The sequence below is a fragment of the Neopelma chrysocephalum genome, unplaced genomic scaffold (genome assembly GCF_003984885.1).
Source record: "Neopelma chrysocephalum unplaced genomic scaffold, ASM398488v2 Primary Assembly neopelma1_59, whole genome shotgun sequence".
Classification (NCBI taxonomy): Eukaryota; Metazoa; Chordata; class Aves; order Passeriformes; family Pipridae; genus Neopelma; species Neopelma chrysocephalum.
In genome coordinates this window covers 22077961-22102807 of record NW_020897714.1, presented here as the reverse complement: position 1 = coordinate 22102807, position 24847 = coordinate 22077961, and the positions used below count along the sequence as shown (strand labels likewise).

Here is a 24847-nt window from a genome sequence, read left to right as displayed (position 1 = left end):
TCTGTATATTCCTTTTTGCTTTTACCTGAGCTGGCTTGAGTACGAGTGTGTTGCCTGCAGCCAAGCATGCTGCGCTCTTCCATGCAAGCATCATCAGTGGGTAATTCCAGGGGATAATAATTGCACAGACACTTAAAACAGGGAAAAAACAGGGAAAGATTACATACTTGATGGCAGCTTTCCAATGGCTTTTCTGCATATCAAGGCTGTCACTATGAAGGAAAAGGTGATACTTACCCTATTGGCTCTTTCTTGGTGAATGTTAGATTATGGTTGGGCCTGGCCTGATTAATTGGAATTGTAGCACCCTAAAAGACAGAGGAGGAACAAATCTTCATACTGTTTAATAATTTTTATTCAAGTAGATTTGCCATGTAAGTATGTTTTGGAAAGCTACAGAGTAGGCTTCAAAACCACAAGCATTTTTGCACCAGTAAAAGGGGTGGGGATTCTTCTACTGTATGATTTCCTACTGTGGATATTGTAACCAGCTCCTGAATTAAATAAAAGCATAGATAACAATAGTATGGAAGAACATAAAGTGAGGGTCTGATGGACAAAAACCAGCTGAATTATGTTCTTGATTGTGGATCTTAAAGATACTTGGGGAAACGCTCTTGAACTTGAGCCACATATTGTGCCATCAAGCCTTGGTCAGACTATAGCATAGCACATGAGTCTCTGCACTTACCTGCATGATGAGCACAATGATATTCTGTCTCATGAATAATCAAGTGCTGACTAAGCATGCATATCTACTGTGACACCTTAGCTGATTTCTTAGATATTTAGAGTCACATTCTAAATCCATATTCTCCAACTGGAGGTGGACTACCTTTTTGTATTGACAGGGAGACACGTTCTAGGTAAAATTCGAATTATGGTTTAGTTTTGATTCCTCAATTACTTTTTCCTTTTACAGTTTTTTGGCACTGTTTCAGAAGAACAACAACAAAAAAGAAGTGTAGAGAAGTACTATTTCCTTTACATATTCACTTGCCTGAATTTTGTCACACCATCCAGCGAAGTATCTGAATGTTTGCACAGACATTCCAATATGAGTCTTCAAAGCTAAAGTGTAGACAGCTCCTGAGTCAAGAGACTCTATTGTTGCTAACTCTTCTTGATGTTCTTCCATCAGGTCTGCAAGTCTAACAAAAATGTTAAAAATCCACATCAAAGAGAAATGGCATCAAACCACTGACAACCCCAAATTATATTGGGGATGGCAAAGAAGCATAATTAAAATACCATTCCCACTGAATTTGGAGGTGGAGTACTGGAGCAACTGCTTCTTAACATCAGTAAGGGACTGAATAATTGCCCATTAGTGTGCAAATGTCTTCACATTGGCTGTAGTGGACACTGAATGAAAACATGAACAGTGTAAACTTACCCAATTGTTCAATTATGGTTTTGTAAATAAAATCATAATTAGATTTTCTTTCTGTTGTACTATAAGGAGCCAGGTATAGAAAGTAAGACTAGTAAGTCAGAAAGCAAATACACAATAAAAAGGAATGTTGAGTAATCAAAAATACCAAGGAGGAGTAGTCAGGATTCTTGCTTAAGATTTGAGAAACCTAGCTTCATTATGCTGTTTCGTATTGTCTGAATTTGGACTAAAATACTTAAATGTTATTTTAGTGGTTCCTTGTTCAGGTCTGTGTGCATCTATGAATTTTCACATTCATTCCTTCACATTCACATTTTTTCACATGCATCAATGTTTTTCCTAAGCTTCCTTCCGTGATTTGGTATGCAGACATATAATCAATGCTCCCCTGTGATTTTAAGAGCTTAAAAAAGTGCATTTGAGATCCCATAAAGAGAATTCAAAATTGGGAGTGAAACCTATTTTTCTATTATGTTAATTCTGCCCATTTAAAGCATTTGCAGAGATGTGTAAAAATGCTCTTTAATACCTGTTTTAACTGTGTCTTGCAGACCCAGCTACAGGTCAGGGCATTGGCTGCATTGTGTAAAAGAACGGATATGGCATGTCAGGGACAAAGGAGAAGGTTCCATTAAAGTGTGCTTAATATCTTCTATTAATGATTTCTTAAGATGAAGTAGCAGAGCTAGGAGCTTTAATGGTACAAACCTTCTCTTTGGTTCAGCACTCAAAATCTCTAGTTTGAACAGAGGCCAGAGAAAAAGGCCCTTATTTGAATTAAGGCAGTCCAGAGAGAGCCTTTATTCGTCCGGGGAATGGTTTGCAACATAAATACTCTGCTATAGCTCTCCTAGAGAGCCAGTCACGTAAGTGAAGAGTTTAATTGAGGGATAACCTATGCGGTGTAGGGGAGCTGCATTTTCCATATACCCAACATAATTACGTTTGCAAACCTTGCAAGTGTAAAACACTGAGTGGTAGCTCTGAGACCTTAAAAGTTTCTCTTCAGGGCAGAGTTAACTTGGGCTCTCAAGCACTCTAAATTCCTAATAGAAATTAAACACAAGTTTGTGCATGCTTTGAATATGTGCACACTTGTGAAAAATGTAAGTGACCAGGTGTATTTAATGTTCAGTTCTAACTTGCCCATTTTCTGTTGTGATTACTACTCAACTCTTTTTAAAAGAGTCCTGCAGGCCTTTTTCCACAGCCTGGTCACACACTTTATAAGCCAAGCAGAATTTCTGGCTTTGCTTTCATTCTCTTTTGCTAAGATGCCTGCAATGTCTTGTAAAATGTGGCATTTGCTGATACTTTTTTATTTTTGATGATATCTACTTGGTTCATAAGGATATGGTAAAAGAGGGGAGGGGAATTTGCATCCAAAGCATTCAACTAAGTAAAAAGTCCTACAGCTCTATTAATGTGATAACAAATGATCTGCTGCATACGCTAAGCAAAACATATTCACTTGCCTGAATATGTTTTCTCAAGTGCAGCATCACGTTTCCCTGTGCTCCTCTTCCTTAGCTGCTGGAGGTCAGACATGGAATGCATTCCCTACTCCTTCCTGTCTTGCTAAGCTGAACCCTTATGGGGAGAGGATCATCTTCTAGTTGCATATTCCAAACCTCTGAATCAGATGGACCTTTAATTTCCAAATCCTCACAGACGTTATGCAGAGAGCAGTGACCCAGCCCTGCACCCAGTCAAACTGCCAGACTGTTGTTTTGCCTTGGTATCCAAATGCACAGCCTGCCACCATCTTGCATCTGCCAACTGTGTCACTGATCCTTCCTCTTCTGTGTATTCTGATGCCCAGGGCAAACCTCCTGGCACAGCACAATAAAGGCTTGGCATAGCAGTGTGTATGGGCATGCTACTGGAGATTGTACTTTTTTGAAGGTGAAAAAATTTCCTTCTTTTCCCTATAGATAAACATGCAGTCTCCTCAGCACAGTTTACTTGGCCAGGAGGTCTAACAGTAATGTTGATGAATCTGCAAACTACACCCTGCAAAAGGAATTTTTTTGATACACAGGATCCACTCCTTCATGAGTTCCTTGGGGCAGAAAGTAGCAATCTGCTTCTTTACTCATGTCTACTCATTCATTTGCATGTTCTAGAACTGAAAAAGCAAGGAAAGCTCTTCATATAGCTCCATAAAAGAGGGTTTTTTATAGGGTTGCTATAAAGCTTCTAGTCATCTGAAGTCTGCAAGACAATGTTCTCCCTGTGCTTGCTGTCAGGCACCAGAAGCATCATGCTGCATATGGAGAATCTATAATAACTGGGCTTTTATTAGCTGCCTGCAGTATCACTCTCACAATATATAGCCAGCATGACCATCTTTTCACCAAAACCCACCATTAAAATACCATTCATTCAGCTTATTTTCTGAACCAATAATAACACAGCCAAAATGAGAACCAGGCATCCTCTAGGCACAGTGAAACAAATACAAAAGAGAGAGGTGTCTCAGATAAATGTTGGATTCAGCTTAGAGAATTTCTGCACAGGACAATTCTTTCACTACAGACCTTAACACTTTTCCTGGAGTGAGTCTTTAGCCAGGTGAGAAGTATACTAGAATATGATCCTGGAAAAATCTAGCATCAGTTAGAGTCTATTTCAAAATTAGTGGCGATGTAGTTGTTTGTTTACGATGATGGAGTACAGATGCAGGCAAGCTTAGCAAGGTAAAATCTCTGCCTACCTAACCCAGGTAGGCTCTGTCTTTAAAACTTAGCCTCATTTCTACAGAAGGGTGTGGACTTTACAAGGGAATTTTCAATCCTTGCAACAAAACCCATACAGACAAAATTATGGGTATTAGGGGTATCAAGTATTTAAAATATATTTTCCTCAAATTCATTTCCACTCATAAATAACTACAAAAGAATGGTGGCAGTGAGACAACACAAAATTCTTCTCTGTCACAAGGAATACTGGCCAGCTAAGACCTGAGGGTGGAGTAAATCAGGGGATGAAAAGATGGATAGTCTGAATCCTCTGACAGTGGGATTATGAATATCCATCATATTCAAAAAATGTACACAACAATTCTTCAGAGAAACCAACCAATAAGATTTGAGAAAATGAAACAAACACAAGCTGTCCTTTACATACCTGTACAGGACTTGCCCTCTTTCCCTTGCATTCATTCTTCCCCATTCACCATTTTCAAATGCCTCCTTTGCTGCTGCCACTGCCTTGTCAACATCAGCCAGTGAAGCAGAAGATACACTGGCTATTATCTGTCCAAAGGTAGCATTGTGTTAGCTCAAAATGAAACGTTGGGATGAAGATTGTTACTCCTTCCTCCTAAACTTCTTGACTGGGTATAAGCAAATACTTAATACCCTCAGCCATGCAGTTGTCATGGGTAAGTCAGGTTGCAAAAAGTTCAGACACAAGTAAGGTGGCAGAATTTGGAGGACACTGCAGGGACTCAGATTCCTAGATTTTTCTTCTTTGTCAAGGGAAGATGCATTGTCCCATTGGATTTCACCCTCTCTTTCTGTATGTAAAACTAACGTGATACTACAAAAGCTGAAAATCTATATGTGGTGTTACAATCTAATATCCAAACATCCTAAAACAACTCCCACATTTTCCGTTTCTAAGGAATGGAGCTTCTGTTACCATAAACCACCATAAACACACAGTATTTAATGATGACTGTGTTCCATAAATACACACATTGTAAATTTTAATACAGAATTGTTGAGACTTTTATTCCATTCTATAATGAGTTTCAGGAAAAGTATCAGAGTCTGACTTCTGATGATAGAGAAATTTGTGTCATTGATTTTAGCAGAATTTATTTACTCTAGAGTTAAATGACAATTACATAGGCATCAGAATCTCTTCTCTTATTTATATTTCATAGTTATGAGTTGCTCATCCAAGATTCAGTAGTTCAGGACTGAAGTGCAACTGTATGTATTTTCCTATTGAAAAGTTATTTTTCTTACTGGGAATTTAATGGGACATTTTAATGTCACACTGACATTAGATTTGTAAAAAAAGTAAAAAAAAAAATGAAGTTGATTACTGACAGGATATATATATTCAATATCCTAAAAGAAACACTTCCTTAGCAACTAAACTTCAGCGAAGTTTAAACAAGAATGAAAGCAAGGTAAAACATACAGCTAGGTATGGAAACTGATGTAATAATTGAAGTGAAAGTAGGTTATTTTTGCTTTGCAGCTTGTCTGAAATGGAAAAAGTGTATAATACACAAGCTGTGAAATAAATTGAAACTTAAAATTATTTCTAGAGGTTGTTTAATATGTACTGTATAGTTTTAAAATGAGCAATATTCAGGTAATGGTTTAGATTTTTTAATAGCCAAAAAAGCTGAAATAAACTGGTAATATTCATATTTAGAAATTACTTACTGATCCATCTGCTGGATTTACAGTGTCAAATGTTTTTCCATCATCAGCATTTATAAATTGCCCATTTATGAAACACTGGTATGGCATATTCACAGTCATGTTGTTAATATTTTTTGAAACCTGAGTGAAATAAACAACAAATTAATTTTATTTTTTCATAACTAATATTCTAATGTAGCTTCACAAGCTTTTGATATCTGCAGCCAATATCCAGATGCATTTGAGCATTTGTATGTGGCTGTTAGAAGTAAAATGTAATGGAAACCATATTCTCCCTCAATGCTAATGACCATACTCTAAGCCAGTTAAGCAGATTTCTGTATTTTTTTACCACTGGATCTCTATGTTCAAACCAATACTAAACCCTGGTTAAGACTGGTCTTAGTGTAGTTGAATCAAATGCAAAATTCTCAGATTCAAGAAAACCTGACTTGCTTAATGACTTAAGAAAACATGGAATCCTCCTTTCATGTAAATTTTTCAAATAGATTCTCAGGAGAAAAATCTGGCACTGTACCCCTGAAAAGCAGAGGGTCAAGAACCATTCTGACTGAAACATAATGGCAGGACAGTGCAGGGGAGGTAGGAATATGTGCCCAGGTATGAGCTGCTCTACTGCGTGTTCTTGATCTCCTGGATTCTGGAATGCAGTAAGTGACATTACATATGCACTCCCATTCCAAAATGCAAATATTTAAAAGTTTATATAACCAAATATTTGTTTGCTTCCCTACAGCATCAAGCAGTCTAATAAAATTCATTGTCTACCCTTCCCTAAGGCCCAAGAAAGACTAAGCAATAAATGGAAAATAAAAGGTCTTACATAATCAATTACTAACTCTTCCTCTTTATCTTCTCCTCTGAATTTTCTGACAGTCATTTGAATAAAATCTGCAAACTTAGTAGCCATATACACATCTTCATTCTGTAGTTGAAGTCCACTATATTTCTGTTTGATCTCTTCTAGCATTCTAAAGATTTTGAAGAAAGAATAAATTTACAAATTACAAATCAAACAATTTTTCAGATAATCGAATCATTAGAAGGTTGAAAGGGATCAAAACTGGGCACCAGTTTTTATGCATGTGAATATGTGTGTATGTTTCTCTGACAATAAGGGCAAAGAAGTTGTTGCATTTTATTGAAACATGTTAGTTTAACTGGGGGTGCTATGGAAAAGAAAATGTCAGTTCTGGAATGCTCTTAGGTAAACTTTTGTAAATAAATGACAGATAGAAGATATTGATATACTATTGGAAAACAGTATTTGGGACTACTCTACCATTAATATATGGAGGACATTGAGATTGATAAGTAATAAGCATGGTAACCAGTTTGTTTAAAAAAAACTGAAATGCTGGTTTTATATTATGGCCTGGAATATGGCTGAGTTGCAAACAGAAGGTAAATGAGGTGACCCAAACCATGGAGAACTCAATGCACTTGTAAGCAGGGGCTCAATTCCCTCTATGAAAGGCTCCTCTTTCCCTCTGGGGAGCTCTTTGTTTGGATCTCCTATCAGTCCCCTGGTCTTGAGATACCTGTCTCTGCATGCAGACAAGTCTGAGCATCACCATGCCCCACCATGTGGTGATGTGAAGTCAACAGGAATTTTCCTTCAGTAGAAAGAGTAGGATTACATCAATATCTCCTAGTTTTGGGAGAGGAACTGTACCATGTTTTCAAAGGTAGGAAAGGGAACAGTTGAGAGTATTGGAAAACACAGTGGGATTATTTTTTTAAACACTACTTGATCAACCCTGATTTAAAAGCACAGTGACAACTTCATTTTCATCAACTTTGGCTTCAACATTTTGTTATTTTGAATATTTTTTACCTGACAACATGCATAGAGGATGCTCCAGATTTGAAGAAGTCTGTTGAATCCTCAATTGCAGGAACATTGCTTAAAATTCCCTTCCAAATAGCCTAATAATACATAAAAATAGCAGAGGCAATAATCAATAATCCTCTAATTGCAAGAAGTATTTATCAAACTGTATTTTCTATGGTATCTGTGCCTACAACATGTATTATTTCAAAGGTTTCCAAAACACAAAATTATTTTACAAGGGTCTAGAACAGTCTAGAGACCTGGTGTCAGACAATAAATTTTCAGCATAATTAGCTGATCAAAATATATTATTTTGTCCATGATAATTTTACCTTATCAGGCAAGAAACCTGAAGGGTACAATGCTACAATTTTCAGGCCCATTTTTAAAAGACTTTTATCCTCCAAATAACAACTTCCCATTGCATTATGGAATATGTTGTCCATAGAGGCAAGGACAGCCTGGAGCACTTTGTGACTGGATTGATGGCATTTCAGGCCCCTGGGCAGAGTTTATAAGTGGTTTAAGCTGCATGTGTCAGACAGCGAAATGAATAGTTAAATAACTGTCAATGTAGTTTTTCAATTAATTATAATTGGGTTTCAGAGTTAGCAGGTAGTGTCATGAACTGATGAGTTTATATTTCTTTTTGCTATTTTTTAGTCAGTCAGTAGCTCCAGGTAGCATTTAGGTTGCTGGCAAGCAGGTTCAGGGTAATCTTGAAGCAGCAGTTTAAAATACTAATGCATCAAGCTGCCAGTCCTGTGCCAAAAGTTAATAAACCTGCAGCAGAGTTAGCAAAAGGGAGGACATCTATGACTCATCTGCTCTGGCACAAAACTTTAGTGATAAATGTGGCTTTCAGCTAAGCCCCTGACATTTACTACAGAGGGATGGATTTCAAGAGAGGGCAGAAAACTGCCTCTCTGGTTATGAGAGCTTTTGGCTCCAGCTGTCCCAATTCTCTGCCAGATAGCCCCTTGAGTGTGGTTGTGGTAAAAGAGACAGTGCACACAGGTACAGTGAGAAAACTTGTGCTTTTTGCTTTCAGATTGCTGTTCTAAGACCCCCTGGAGCTTGTCAAACAGGACTGCTCTGAGCACATCCTAGTGACTAACACCAGAGTGAAGAAAGGATTCCAGAACTATCCAAGTCTATCAGTGTTGAAAAACTCACTGCTGTGAGGCAAAGGTCCATTTGTTTTTCCTCACTCCCACCTTCATCATTCATAGATATCTACCATAACTGATGCCCCAATCACTGTCTTTGTATCACTTGTATCTGAAAGGAAACCTTGTAAAGTGACATACAAGTACTCTAGTGAAATCCCAATTTCACCTGAATTAATGTCAATAGCTAAACATTAACCCCCATATGAGTACATTTTATCCAAAACCAATTTGCACGACTAAATAAAAGATATGTCTTGCCAATAATAAGTATGCAATGCTTTTGTCTGAAGTAATACCCTACAAAAGCAGTTTATTGAATTACCCTAATATCTTCTGCCATCTTTTTCTCCTCCTCTGTAAGTTCCAGGGTAGTTGTTTCATCAGCAGAGAAGTATTTAGATGCAGGGATCATTTTTCCATCTTCAAACTGCAGATTTTTCACTAGTACCTGAGAAATGAGGATATGATTTTAAATTGCCTGGGTACATCCTTATGTGAAGAGGTTTTAGGCATTAATATGGTTATTGGAGCGGTAAAATAAATGGCTTGAAGGAAAGTTGATATGATGCAGGCAATTTAGCACAAACCACTCATTTGATTTACAGATTCTCTCCTGGTATTAGTACATTTTATTCCATATTGGAAATGAATGTGGATTGAGTGTGAAGCAAAACATGAATGTTTTCTCCATAGGATGGTAAGGGAATGATAAAGTCCAAGCGATAAACTCCAAACTCCAGCCTGTCATTAGCAGCTGGATTTGTGTAGCCTGACAAGTCCACACTACTTGCACTTCCTGCTAAAGTTATTCCATCCATGCTTATGTTTGCCAGACTGAGCACTTACCATCTTCCCATCATTTCCAAAAACGACTAGACCATTCTTGGTAACAAGTCCAGGTCTCAAAGCACCTTTTATTGCCAGCTCTTGTCCAGCAGGCACTGAAGCATCAAATAATGATGACCCATAAAATGTAACCACCTAAAAATAAATGTAATGTATGTAATTAAAAAGGCACAGATTCTAAACATGCTCTAAAATTTTAACAATTATATGACACTGTTTTGAAGCTTTAATATAATACAAATAAAAGTACCTACACATGGAAAACATGTTACAACAATATTTCTAGATCTTTGCAACCCAGAACATGTAACATTTCTCAAGCTGTCTAAACCTGCAAAGCTGCTTAGCTGTAACAAAGTGCATGCTGGAAGCAGAGCAGGAAGGGAAGCAGCTTTTATCAGTGCATGCCCAGACTGAGAGACTAGCAGAAGTCTGACTGTGACTGGTGGAGTCCAGCTCTGCTCCAAGGCTGGTAGTGCTGAACACTGCCTCTCTCTTGGGCTCTTCTGTTCTTTCTGGCCTCTTAAATCAGCAACAGTTCCTGGACATTAGAGCAGAACTAGGATTTTGGAGCAGCCTACCAGCAGATGACTAATAGTTAAGTAACAAAATCTGGACATCACAGCCAGGAAAGATAATATGATTTTTTTAAAATACTTTATGTAAGTAAAATGTGGATCAAATATACATTATCCTTAATACACTGAAAGTAGTTGGTTTTGGATAAAATGAGATAGATTTATTTCTGCAAATGACCTAGGCCCAAACATCCTTAAAATAAAATCCCCTGTTATTTCAGTAGTTCACAGTGTTTCACTATATTGTCAATACTGTGATGTTGCCCCCTGTACAGCATAGGTTGCATTATATTGTAATGCATGTCTGCTTCCCAGAATGACTAGTACAGTCTGGTTCTACTCTTCCTGCCTTCGTATCATGCCCCATTTTTTTTTCAGATATTGTTCTTATCTTTCTTCAAATTAAATGGATCTATGATTAAAAAACTCTTAACTACTGTGTTCTGTACATTTTGTTTAGAACATTCTGTTCTAGGTGTATACAAACATATGGTCATCAAATTCAAGCTACTTCAATGTAACTCTCATTCGTATTCAGTTGTATGCAGACACTTTTAATTTTGTAACATAAAAGGGTCAAAAAGAGGTTGTAGAAAAGAATAATATTCTTCTGGTTTTCAGAGCATACCTGTCCATCTATTGTTGTCCATGCTCCAGGCACTTTATCATGTCCTCGAATCCAATTGTGCAAAGCCGCTGCAGGTTGGTCCCAGGAGATCTAGGAAATCAAGACATGCCAGTTAGTTCTTCTCTGTTTAGGTATCAATCAAGTTAGTAATGCTTTCCTATATAAGAATTACAAATTTTCCCTCCTTCTCTTTCAACCATTCATGTATTTAAGAATGCAGAAAGGGTCTGGTCTAATGAAGGAAGATCAGTGATCTCCAGATGGCTAATCATCAAAGACCTACCAAATGGATGCTCTTAGCACTTCTGTGCTCTCTGTGGTCTATATCTTTTCATAGATTCTCCTTCTCACACTGATATAATGAAAATAGAACTCTTACTACTAAGTATTCATTATTAAATAATTAATACTATGATTAACAAATTTAATAAGCATATTATGAATATAAATAAGAGTATGTCTGGGGTATCACCTTCTACTCAAAATGATCTATTTATTTCTTGGATCCTAAGTTCTTTCATAAATCTACAAACTTCTATTAAAATACTTTCTATTTATGTATTGCCCCTTTATAAATTGTTCCATAAATGGAATCGCTACTACAACCTGCAATTCCTGCAAAACTTTGAGGAAAAAGGAAATAATGTTTTAAGAATGCCATGTACATTTAATATGAAACACCGGTGCAAATGCATTGATTTATCTCTGCAGAATTGTGACCAAATCTGCCAAAATGAATTAAAGTATCAGAATACCTATTAAATAACAAAACTCAGGTATTCAGCATCCTTCTTAGACTAAACACAAAGAATATGTAGCATCAAGTTTTAAGCCAATGCAAATAGTTTTACACCAAGGAGATTAGGCCAGTTCTCTCCAAGAAAGTTCCTTAAATATTATATTATATTATTTTATGTTATGTTATACTATTTTATGTTATGTTATATTTTATGGATTAATAAAAATATCTGTATGCAAAGCTATTTGTTCATAAGGTAAGTCAGAAATTGAAATGTGATTAAAAGCATCATCTACAATAATTCAGGTCAAAATTGCTGGAATAATTTTTACTTTTTTCTTTTTTTTTTAAACTTTTGCACTGGTCTAGAAAAGGAAAAGAAGGTATTACAGGCAGCATTCACTATCATTTTGGGGTTGCCTTCCCAACCACAAAGAAGATCAGCTAATGCAGGGGGGTGCTTAGATAAAATAAGTCTCATATGGGTATTTAAATTCATGTTAACTTCATATTGCTACTGTTGTAATCTGAGTTTATAACTTTTCTAATGCTGTGCAAAAAACCCAATGTTCTTTAACACTACCTCTGCATTTTCTTTTTTCTGGATCCCTTCATATGTGGCCCCTTCTTCAGGCTGAGGTATACGAGGGGCTTTACCATCAGCAATTAGATGTACAGCTTCCACCTAAGTGAGAAAGTAACAGATTTAATGTTAGCTTGGTTCGCCTTTTTTTCCTGAGTCATACTTGTGAATGACAGCAAAAGACTTTCTGCCACAAGGTGAATTGGTTTAAAAAAACCCTAGGATTTCCAAAATCTAAGGGGCCAATGCTGCCCTGATTAACATACATACATGGTTAAAATTCTTTGACAAAAGAAATAGCCTCCAAAATTTGATGGCAGTACCTAGTCACAAAACTTACAGCAGCTGCCTAAAATTCTGCAGGACAAAAATGTGGCTCAGTATGATTGCCTTCAAATTTTTCCTTTTTCTTTATGCAAAAAGTTATTTATCTGCATTTAAATGGAAAGAGAAAAAAAATCTCTAATGAACAATGCTGACCATTTTTTATTCATTTTCTTTTATTCACCTAAAAAAATACAAAAAAGGACACGCTTACAAAATCCAAAGCCAATCCACCAGGGCTCTGAGCTTAAAACACAAACTCCTTTCCTTCTCTTTTTTTAAAAAACATCACTCCTAACTTTTTGTTCTCTCTGAGCCTTTAAAAGATTTCATCTTGTAAAAACATTTAAGAAATCTATGGAAAGAGTCACATTCCAAACAAATTCAACTTGTCACCATCTGTGGAAACAGAATATGTTCTGCCTCCTGTCAGCAAAAAATATTCCGAGGTCACATCCTCAGCTGTTGTGCAGCTGCACAGCTCCACTGAAGTCTAGGATTTGGCTGAGCACCACAACCTCTTTCCAAATGAATCCATCTTGTCTATATTTCCTTTACTTTCAACCTCTTTTCCTCTTAAAAAGCTGGTATTTAGTACAGTTAAACATACCATAGCCTTTATGCCTTCTGGGAAGAGAAACCGGTTGTATAGGTCATCCACAGTATCATTTTGGCCAACATCACATTCTCGCTGCAGAAGTATTGGTCCAGTGTCCAAGCCATCATCAGCCCAAAAAATAGTAAATCCTGCTTTCTTATCTCCTTGAATTAAAGTCCTGGACATCAAAAAAAAAAAAAAAAAAAAAGACAGAGTAAATACAGACAGTACGAAAGTAGTCAGGGCTATCCTCGTGTTACACATCCATTTTCTCAGGAAGACAGAAAAGAAAATCCTTAACTATCTTTAATATATTTCCATTGCTCACTTCACAGTCAGAGACCCACCGTTTTGGTAATGTTGATGTGTGGTTTCCACAAAATGACATAAGAAATGCTGCAACTGAACCCAGTCTGTCTTTCACACAGACCATTGTGATAATTATTTCAAAAGTATTATTAGTGGTAAGACACACAGAGCAAAAGGTGTACAATAGTTATGACAGAATTTGAAAGATGGAAGCATCTAACAGCATATTATCTTAATAATTCATGGCTTTAGCCAAGCCTCACAGCTCATCTGTAGGTCAACAAGGCAAGTACAGTTGTCACACAGCTGAAAAAGAGCTAAGCTCAGAGTATAAAATTATGAATATACAACTGTTTAAAAAAAGTTATTAAGGGAATTAAGAGTATCCAGCCAAATTCTCAGCTGCTGTGCATGAACATAGCAACACTTACAACAGACCTATGCTGATTTACCTCAGCTCGGGATCTTCCTCTGCACCTGAAGGGAACTTCAGCCACTTAAAATATTCCAGTTCTCCTTCGGCATGTGCCTCAGAATAATGAAAATTCAGACCAAAGTGTGTTTAAGGGAGCAGCTAGAATACTTCCTGCATGATTTTAACCATTTGTCTGAATGTAAATACCAATGCTATTTTAAGTAATGCATATCTCATGTAAGTATTCCCTTGGCAGTCCATATTGTAACAGGATCATCCAACATCTGGTTTATATACAGGAAAATTTATTATTAATTGTAAGCACTGAAAACTACATTACTGAAAGGCATAAAACACACATACGTGCAGAACAAGGGACAAACTCCAAAGGCAACTGGGGAAGTTGGCAGGTATAACAGAAGTGGGAGCTTAAATAAGTTTGGCTAGCCCATATCAGATCTTTCACACATTTAGGCAGCATTTCTTGTGTTTTCTATTATGTAAAAATTCCAAAAGATCACTGGTGAGAAGTGGATATCGTCAGCATGGCACTGGAGAAGAAAAAGGTTTCATGGGCAAATGTCCCTGATGCTGAATAGGTGACAGGATGAGAACTACTGTCTGTCCCCTCCCCTGTCCACCAGCTCCCTCCGCACAGGGCTGCTGATAACAGAGCGGCAGCAGCTGGAAAAAGACGTAAAGGAAGTGAGTGAGGAACCCTCAGAGCCTCAGGGACCTTGTTTGTGCCTGGTGCCCCTTTAGCCATGCCTAATTTCCAAAGGTTTTCTTGGTTATACTGTGGAGATAAAGGGCCTGATCAACACCAGGGCTGTAGACACAACACATGAAAGAAGTGGTGAGAGCAAGGTTTGAGAGGGTGAAACACAAGAAAACTCACAGTTTAGCTCAAGAGAATTGTTTTCACTTATTCTACACAAAGAAGGGCTGTAGGATAGAAACATTAACCTCCTTCATCTGGAATATCAATACAGATCTCCTACTATGGTATTCTCTTTCATAAGCACCTTTGTTAAATAAAACACCTCTATAATCCTACATACCTTCCACCTTGAATGTATTTGGGAGAATTATTATTATTCAATTTTATGCCTTAAAAAGTTGATTCTTTATTTTTTTTTCTGGACTGTCTGACTCTCATTTTTCCATCTGATTTGCCAGAATTTATGTCTTTTTGTTATTCTACTCACTTGGACACAACTGACACTTTTTGAAGGATTTCCTTACATCTGTAATAGTCTCCTTTACACTTCTGTTTAAGTACTGTAGCTTACTGTTTTTTCCAGTAAAGATAAAAATTAACAAAACAAAATAAAATACGCTTTTGTTTTGAAACTACAACACCCTGCCTTCAGATAATTATCATGCTGCCTTTAAGATTCTTTTAAAATTGTTTGTTTATATTTAGACAATTTCTTATTGAATTTAAACACTGTGGTAATGGCATTTCTGTTGTCATAAGAATGCTAGATATGAGTCTACTGTGGTCATTATTGCAATGTACTTCTTTCAGGGTAATAATTTGAACCTAGCCTTGTGCGTTGCTCAGAAGAACAGCGAGATAAGGTTTTATTCTTGTGGATTCTCTTCTATTCTCCCATTCTGTGAAATCTTAGGCTCTGAATCAAACCCTATTGTAATAGTACAGATCACATCACTGATCTTTTCAGAATAACAGCTGCATTCACATGGGAAATAATAACGAATGTTAGGTACGAAGTGCAGTTCATGAACCAAATAGTCAGCTGCTTCAGAGAAGTTCCTTCAGAGCAGTTGCAAGTCAACAGAAATGTGCCAGCATTTACATGAGTAATGGGTGCAGACCAAGATCCTAAAATGACAAACACGTAGTTTTGAGCACAAAACTCACCAGTTGATTGCAGAAGCTCCTCGGTGGCGTGGTAGGATGGATGGATGGTAAATAATAGAGCCATGTTTTGGGTAGTCAATAACATCCATGGGGATAAACTGTGTACAGAACGGAAGGACATTTAGCTCTGCTCCAACTGCTTTGTAGGCTGCAAGTGCTTCCTGGATAGGCTTGCCTTTAGCTCTCCATCTGGGGAACTTAAAAACAGGAGTGCCATCCTTCTCCGCTGCCAGTGCTGAGGGGCAAGAACAATTTTTTTTTAGTTCATATTTTGTGTTAAAAATTCACACTGAAATCAGAGATACACAGCATGACAACTCAAGCAGATCATCAAGTGTGTGATTACAAAGTGGCCTTTGTACTGTTCTGTATGCTGTTTAAAAACCTTTGTGCTTGGATATATTTTATTCATCCTGTCTTTGATACTCATCCCTATAGCTTATGTCATTCTCAGATTCAAGTTCACCTTATGACTCGGCTAATGAGTACCAATGAAAGCAGAAAAGAATAATGAATGTTATTGTTGACTACTTAAGTGTGGTACTTCATTTCTTGTCCAGTCATTACATTTGCCTGCAACTGGTTTGGTTTAGCAGAACTTAATTTTCCACCTTCAGCAATTTTTATGTGAATATGACTATGTAAAACTCAGATTCACACATGTCAGCAGCATTTTGCCATGTGGTGCAAATAATTACAGATGTTAGTGGACTTCAATAATTTCTTCAAAATTCTATTTACTGATGGTTTCTGGATATGCTTTCATTTATCTGTGAGACACATAAGCTACACCCAAAACTAGACTCAAAGGTGAGAAAAAACAACTGCACGAATTGCAGAGAGAATCTTCAGATGTTTGATAAATTCCATTGCACAGTCACTTAATAGCTTACCACTGAATAGGATAGTAAAGTCAAATTTTACACCTGTTGAGGATGAAAATAGGAAGAAAAGGGAAAAATAGAAGAGTTATGGAAAATTCACCTAATCTAATTAAATTTCTAAAAACATATTAATGCTTTACTTAATCTTTTTCACTTCTGAAATTGGATCTTGAGATTGACCTGAAACATCTTTAGCATGTTTACTTAGGTCTTCAGTAAACACTTACTTAAATACCATTCATGGAAGTTAGTGTGTACTGCAGTGGTTTTTAGAAACAAGAACTGTAGTTGTCTGAGGATACAGAAACTTCAGAAAATTCTACTTAAGCTCTCTGCATCATCTGGACATAAAAAGTGACGACATATCTAGTAATTCCTTTTTTTTTCAATCCAGAGAGCAATAAACTAATCCAATGGTTTAGTTAAAATAAATATACAATTGAAATATTGGAAGATTTACTTAGTTGCATTTGTTAGTGTAATAACTGCACAAGAATAACTTATATATTGTAACCAAGTTATGGTACATTATAACTAATATAATATATATAGTATTTATATATAGTGTAATCCAACCAGAGCTGGATAGTCAAATTTTCTTTTTCTAAACTAACAGTTGCCTCTTCTAATTCTTACAGAGTGTGATTAAATCTTTTAATGAAGTAGAGTTGAGAATTATATGCTAGTCTGTGAGTGCCATAGCCCAGGTAAGCAAAATTTGTGTTTGATTCTTCCCTCGTAAAGGGTTCTCTAAAAATGTGTCATGACCAGACCAAAACCGGGAAAAAAAACCCAAAACAACAACAAAAGAGACTTGTGACAGCTCATGGAATGTAATTTTCATTTTGGATTATCCATAAATGCACATTCCATTCTGGCACTTCTATTTGCTGATCATTTTAACTATCTTTGTGCCGTTGAAAAAAACAAAAGCAAAGAAAAGTTCAAATTCAGATGTTCCAAGTAAGCTTCTTTGTCATGCTGGGTTCTCTTCTATGACTACAATGAGTACAATTCTGAAACAACTCTTTCTTTAGGAAGTCTAGAAAATCCTTATGCACCTTGACATAGGAAAAAGGGAGAGCAAAGCCTCCTGTAACCTTTTTAATGTGTTTTCCATGGTCCAGCTTGAAGAAAAATAGGCTCTGCAGGTACACTGCCACATGCAAATGTGGCAGAAAGGGCAGAAAGCCAGGGACAAACAGTCTTGGCTCCATATCCTAGGGAGCACAATGAAGCAAAGGACAGACATTTGTGCTTGAGTACAGGCTCAGCAGCTTTTGCTTTAAGATACAGATCTCATTCAGAACAATTACCTCTAGGATGTACATTCAAATAAGGTATCCAGATTAATTTTATTTTTCCAATATCTTAATGTACGGCCCTGCATGGTTAGAAACAACTTTTAAACACTGACAACCTGACAAGTTTAAACCGTTTCTGGGAATTGTGCTTGTTAAAGCACAGGTCTTGTGCTGAATTCAGTACAATAAAGGCAATATATGCATATATATTCCCATATAGATGTTGCCTTCTCATGAAAAGGCAAGTTTGTTAAGGATGCCTGCAATTTTAACATTTGGATTAAAGTTACACTTACCCAAAGGATCAGCTTGTCCATTCTTGTCAGGTACTGTGAATACGCCCACAATTTTATGCCCCTCTTTTCTCAGCTTGTTATAAACTTCTTGTCCAAAAATACTTTGACCTATAAGGGCTAGCTTTAGCTTATGTTGATAAGCCTGGTGAAAAGAATTAAAATGAAACATGTTTTAGGGTACAAAGAAAATATGTTGTGTCGTGGGGTACCTGTCATGAGGTCTTGGTCCATGGGGAAAAGAAAGACACACAAGACACACTAGGACGGTGAGACAAAGAGATGTCTGCCTGCTCAGCGCAGCAGGCAGCCTTTATTGAGCTTGCTAACTTCTACTTTCCCACACACAACATCCAGGAGCTCAAAGCACCTGCACATTATCAAACAGTCCTAACCTTGTACTCTTTGCAACTCAAGGCTGTGTCCATGGAAGCTATCTACTTAGCTTCGCTGCTCCCATGGAACACAGCCTAACTTTTGCAATAGCTCAAACTTCAATTGTGGGGCTACGACCTCACCCCACAATGCTGTTGCTTACATTTCTGTCTTGCTCTTTCTTTATCAATGTTCATTTTTATTTAAAATGGAATAGTCTTTCTACCCTAATCACCTTTGAAGGAATAGTAATAATTTTTTTGAGATTAATGACAGGCAACATACAATTCAGAGAGACCACACTTCACAAGAAAGTGTCATCTGATACTGCCACTTTTGTTTATATGGCTTTTCTAGAATTTTCATTAGACAGATCCACTGCTTCTTATAAGAAGCTCATTATCTTATTCATAGTAAGAATAAGATAAGAAATGAAAACACATTTTTTTGAAATGGGTACATAAAACACTTTTCCTAGGCATTATCTATGTGCGTGTAACATGCCCTCTAAATCCCTATAATTAAACAGTGGTGTATTATTTGTGGTTAACATGTATAGGCTAAAGAAGACAAGCTTGCATTGTTCCTGCCAAGCTAAAGGTAATGATCATCCATTTGTTCCTTCTACAAGGAAATACTGCTAAATGTGAGCTCCGTTGCTGGACTTCCACTGCCTGCTGCGTTTGGATCCCAGTACACTGGACATGTGATTTTAAGCTTCTTCAAGCTGAGTAGGTCCAAGTAAGCACCTCCATTTCTTCTTTTTTTTTTTTTAATTTATGATAGTTAGAATCACAACATTATGAAGGTGTCAGGATATCAGGTACTGCTACGTTTTTCAAGTGATTGCATCCTGAGAAAACTACTAACTAACCTTCAGAGTCCCTTTAGATTTAGGTGGCAGTTCTGCTCCTATCCCACCCTACCTCCAGTCTCTCACCTCTAATATCTCCTTTATCCCAGAACTGGTATTTCTGTATTTCTTTATCCCAAGAACTGGATTAGGGTACTGAAGTAGGGAGGCACTGATCTGACAAAGCATGGCTTATTCTTAACTGGATCTATTCAAAGATCTAGTTCATTGCACTGCCACAAGTCCTAACATAGGTCCAGTGGGGGAGCAGAAATGAGCATGCAAGCATGGCAGAAGGGTGGAACTGTCTCTTTGCATTTATAGTCAGCTTTTGGAAAATGAAATATGGAAACCACCTTTGAAAAACAAATGGACTAGTGGAGCTGGTTAAAAAAGAAAGGTCCACAGAGAATAAACAGAAAACTTACCCTCCTCAAGGCTAAATATGGTGCAAACTATTCCTTGACTCAAACCATATAGATCCTCCTTTTAGGAGTCCTGAATGAAAGGAAGAAAATAAATCTGCACTCTCCCCACCTTTATTATTAACTTCATCTTTCCCAACTGAACTTCCATTTTTTCCTTATGAACCATCAGAGGAATCAAAGCACTATATGAATGTCTTAACCACTGACATTTGTTTTGTTTGTATGTTGGCACTTGTACTTTTTCTCCTCCTTCCTCTTTTCGCTTTCTTATGGTGCTGGGATATGAGTACGCTTTGACTAAGCGAGTTATTGATTGGATAACAAATGACAAAGAGAAATGTCCTGAAAAACAGGTTACTCAAAACCACAATCCATTCATTGCAATTCATTTCACAGCTGAATGAATCCATATTATGGATGTATCTTACTATTTTCAAGTTACCTTTTAGTTGTGCAGCTGGCCTTAGAAAAGGGAATCATGAATTCGTAGGTTCCATTACAGGAATATTGGACCGTGCTCTTTATTTTTTATATCAAGCAATAGGAAATATCTATTTGTTCCAGAGACAATATTTTCCCTCAGGATGAAACTACATAGTAAAACTGTCCCTGTATTGCAGCATTACTCAGCACTAGTGCCACTGCAGTGGAAACAGGCAGTAAGATGCAAAGATGGACATAACTCAGGCTCTTGCAAAATCAGATTGTTATAACTGGCTGGTAAAAAACACCTGTGAGACTGGTACCAACACTGCACTGCTGGAAGTTATACCTAAAATAGTCCATTATTTTGTTCTTAATAAAGACAAGACCTTGTTCTGAATTACCATGAGCACAACTTCTCCCTGCAGTCCTTATCCAGCAAGGCCCAACAGAAGCAGGGAATGCTTATTATCAATGCTTTATGATGGATATCTTCACTTTTACAGCAGAAATGTTGCTGCATTATTAAAACAAACTATCAGACTTTCCCAAGTATTTTATTTAGCAGGCAAGTTGGAGAAAGATTAGCCTGCTGTATCACTGAACATGTCTGGCATGGTGTGAAATCCTCTGATTTCTGTACTGTGCTAATTTACAGTGGTAGACCAACCAGTATATTGAAGAAACATTAAAGATAGTCCAGATGAGAGTTGCTTATTCTACTTTTGTCCTTTTCTCAACATCTTTCAGTAAGAACACAATTCTGAAAGGGATCTTCTTAGCTAACAAATCCAGTCCTCTGCCACCACAATCAATCATGTCACAGGATTGTTTTTATAAATTTACCTGACTTCCTTTTCAAAGTATTTTCAAAGTCCTCACTGCTGTACTCTACTGCTTTTCTGATATTTGGCCAATCTTCTTCTAATTTTAAATCCAAATTTATCATTACTTTAGGAGTTACTTTTCCTCCATTTACTCACACAGTCTTAATAACGTATGCATCCTCTACTCCTAAACTTTCAGTTCACATTTCCCTGTGAATAAATCTGATTCTCATATTACATGGAATGTCATACCAATTCCAGTTCCAAATCATGAGTTGCTGTAAATCAACATAATTTCAGTAAAGCTACACATGCTTAATTTGACTTAGTTGTGGAACTGAGTCAACAAATTGTGAGAAGAAAACAGAACGCAATCCCCAAATGAATTAAAAAACAAACACACAAACATAAAAAAACTCAAAACAAAAGCAAAACCAACAAAAAACCCAAGCCAAAACTGGCAAGATTGAGAAGACTACAGAGTGGTTAAGTCCCATTTCTTCACTGTAGTGCACAAAAACATTAGCCTGGCAGTGAATCTGCTCTGCTGTCTCACACTTGCAGAAAGTAACTCAAATGGGGGCTGGTTTCAATTGCAAGATGGATCTGGTAACTGTGCTATGACCGGTGATTCTTGAGTTACCTCTTCAATGAATGAGTATTACGTGACATCTGGCTTAGACTGGTAGTGCATTAACACATGGTCTGCCATCAGTAGAAAGCAGGAGACAACCCACAAGCCAGTCATGCACAAGATTTCTACCGAGTAAAAAACAAAGAAAAGAAATCTGTGTGGAAGGGCTTGCATGATCAGACAATAAGTTCAGATCTGCATTTTTTGTTTTATTTGAAAAATTAATTAAGCAACTGCATGAGATCTTATAGCCGCTCTGTATCCTCTTTTGGAAACTCTCCTCAAGTATTTTTACCTAAAATGAGTTAGATCTGCAAAAGTGGGAAATTATTTTAGAAGAATTTATTGTGGACATAACACTCAATTAAAACAGAAAGTTTTATAAGATTACACAGAAAAGGAAAGAGTTTGGTGTTTTCTTTCTTTCAAAAATGGCTCATTTTGGCCAGCATTCATCAAGAAGCTGTAGAAAAGAAGTTTGTTAAAGAACACCAAACAATCTTGATTTTGAATAATGTACTAGATGGATGGTCCGTCATTATCACTAACATACACAAAGAATAAACTTCTTATTGCTTCTGACAGTGATGTTAAGAGATGATATTAGATTTCTTTTGCAGTAGCCTGGCCGACTACAAATGTGTAGCATGCATGAACAGATGCATGTGAAGGTTAATGGTCATTGTAGTATCAGAGTGGATATTTTGCTGCACTTTTGTAAGATTACCCGATTCCTAGTTATATGAAACAATGCAATTCAGGTGGCTTAGGAAGATCTGGCCTTTCTTTTATGACTAATAATAGAATAATGTAGTTATTATGACAGTGCTGCCAAAATAAAAGAATTTACAAAGTTGGTGTTCACTCTAATGTAATTCTGTTGTTTTCATTGTCTGAACTTTTAATTCCTTCTTTAACCGTCTATTTTGTTTATACCATAACGCAGACTAACAGTAATTATGTTTCCCTGACTCAAGTACTCATGGCTTGAATGAAGATAAGAGGTAGAACCATAAAACCTGAGAACTGTTTGTTCAAGCGGTCTTATCTTGATTGCTCAACGTGTTCGAAAGTTGTCCACACCTATTTCACCCACTCAATATCAAAGCACAGATTTAACTCCCATATTTAAAAATTCTGTCTATATGATCTGTTCCATACTGGAATTTATTTTATAATGGCTCATTAAAAGATATGCAATATTTTAATGCTTGATTCCATTCTGTTTCCTTTTTTCCTCCAAAACACTTAACCAATAATAATACTAACAAATAGAACTAAGCACTGCATAGATAAGCAGCCTGACAAATGTTGGTAACTATCTTGTCAAGTTCTAGTTCCTAAAAAGGGAAGACAAGTCCAACAGCTACATTTTCTTCTCTAAGAAGAGTCTAAAGTTATAAAACTTCTCCATAGGAGAATATTTATTTCACAGATAAAAATAATTTTTTGTTACTGCCTCTTTTTTATGTGTGTCTAACATTCAATTGGTTACCAGTTTCTAATCAAATTCCTTGAAAACTAAGATTTAATAACTGCTACTCTAGTTACAAAGATTACGTTTTACTTAGTTTGTGTAAGAATTTAATGAAGGTAATAAATATTTTAATGTTACATCTTTTTTAAAAGTAATGTAGAATTATACTTCCTTTGAAAACCAGTACTGTAGCTTTATTTCTACTGAGATCCCCCTACATGTGCTAAAATTCCAGTGCCTCCAAATAGAAACCTATAGTAGAGCCCTGCCTCCATCTACATAAACATCCACGGGCAATGTGTTCCCACCATTCACTCATTCATTCTCATTTTTTTGGCACTGCTGATTGCATTTCCAAAAAGCCTGCGTTAAAATTTCCTTATTCTAACACCTTCCATGTAGATACCTTAGGAGGATTGCTGTCCTCACGCTAAACTGAGCAGTGAAACATGATACAACAGCCTCTAGGAAGGAAAAAAAAATCTTCTCCCAGCCTCATGCAACTCGCAAAACCTACACATCTGGCCCAATTCGGAGTGGGCAAGGCTTTCAGGGAGTGGTTACTTGCAGTTCTGCAGTCTATATATTTAACAGGACATAAAGAATGACTTGAAACAAACGTGCAGAGCTGTAAAAAACTAAACCGTGGGATGTAGAGGAATTTAGGCCACCAACTTCAACCCTGAGCAACCCACCACCCCAGAGCAAGGAACCGGCGGTGAGAAGGTCACAAACGAGACACTCTTCCTAGGCCACAGCGGGGGGCTTCCCTCTGGCACCAAGAACGTGCACAGTCCTTCCTAACTGCGAAGGCAGCCTTCAGCTTCTCATAGGGCAAATCTCAGCATGAGGAGGCAGCGAACAGCTACACTCACGGTGCTCTTGACACACGATTACCGGGCACTATCATAGCACCGCCGGTGCCTGTTCCCTGCAGCTTCCAGGCACATCCATCCCTGCAAGATGCAGCGCCCAGATGATGGCTGCGATCCCGCCCGCAGAACAGCCGGGCAAGATGCAGCTTCTGCACCCACACCAAGCCTTTTCCCGATCCCTCCCGACCTTCTCGTGCCTGTACGCGATTTACTAAAACCTCGGCACAGACAATACGCATCACATCCTGGAAAATGCCCCCTCCCGCCACTTCCCCCTACTCTCTCGGCCCCTGGTTGCCCCTGGACCGGCGCGGCACACCGAGCCCGTTCGCTCCCGGGCTCGGCACGGCACAGCCCGGCGGGACCCCCGTGCCCCGCCGCCCGCCCCGCGCTGCTCACCGCGGCCGTGGTGCAGATGGTCCGCAGCAGACGGGGGGCTGTCCGCAGCAGACGGGGGGCTGTCCACAGCATCCCGGCTCCCTCGGCCGCCTGGCGAGCACAGAGCCGGCTCCGCTCGTCTGATGCAACCCGCGCCGGTGCAGCCCTTGCATCCGCGGCCGCGGCGGCGTAACCCCGCCCGGGCCCGGGGCCGCCCCGCGGCGGGGGGAGCGGGGCAGCCCCGCACCTGCCGGGGGCTGTGCGGCCTCGGCGGGGAAGGGGCGGGATCCAGGCGAGCGCCGCTAGCCCCCGCTCCCCGCCGTGGGGCGCGGCCCCCGGGGACGGGCTGAGCCCTCCCCGCCGCTGCCGCGGGGCCCGGG

The 24847-nt window shown here is 38.1% G+C and overlaps 1 protein-coding gene across 1 annotated transcript in view; it reads right to left on the bottom strand.

Annotated features, from left to right (window-relative positions):
- Positions 1–24618, bottom strand: part of ALDH1L2 (aldehyde dehydrogenase 1 family member L2) — a 33027-nt gene extending 8409 nt beyond the window's left edge. The window contains exons 1-15 of the mRNA XM_027680437.1: positions 24489–24618; positions 18201–18342; positions 15717–15951; positions 13117–13282; positions 12183–12284; positions 10861–10950; positions 9655–9789; positions 9131–9256; positions 7640–7731; positions 6626–6773; positions 5803–5922; positions 4526–4653; positions 1001–1151; positions 238–308; positions 26–131 (exon numbers count right to left, since the gene is read on the bottom strand). Coding sequence (XP_027536238.1) covers positions 26–131; positions 238–308; positions 1001–1151; positions 4526–4653; positions 5803–5922; positions 6626–6773; positions 7640–7731; positions 9131–9256; positions 9655–9789; positions 10861–10950; positions 12183–12284; positions 13117–13282; positions 15717–15951; positions 18201–18342; positions 24489–24560 — 1884 coding nt within the window. The 5' untranslated portion in view covers positions 24561–24618. The remainder of the gene's footprint in view (positions 1–25; positions 132–237; positions 309–1000; positions 1152–4525; positions 4654–5802; positions 5923–6625; positions 6774–7639; positions 7732–9130; positions 9257–9654; positions 9790–10860; positions 10951–12182; positions 12285–13116; positions 13283–15716; positions 15952–18200; positions 18343–24488) is intronic.
- Positions 24619–24847: the final 229 nt, after the last annotated feature.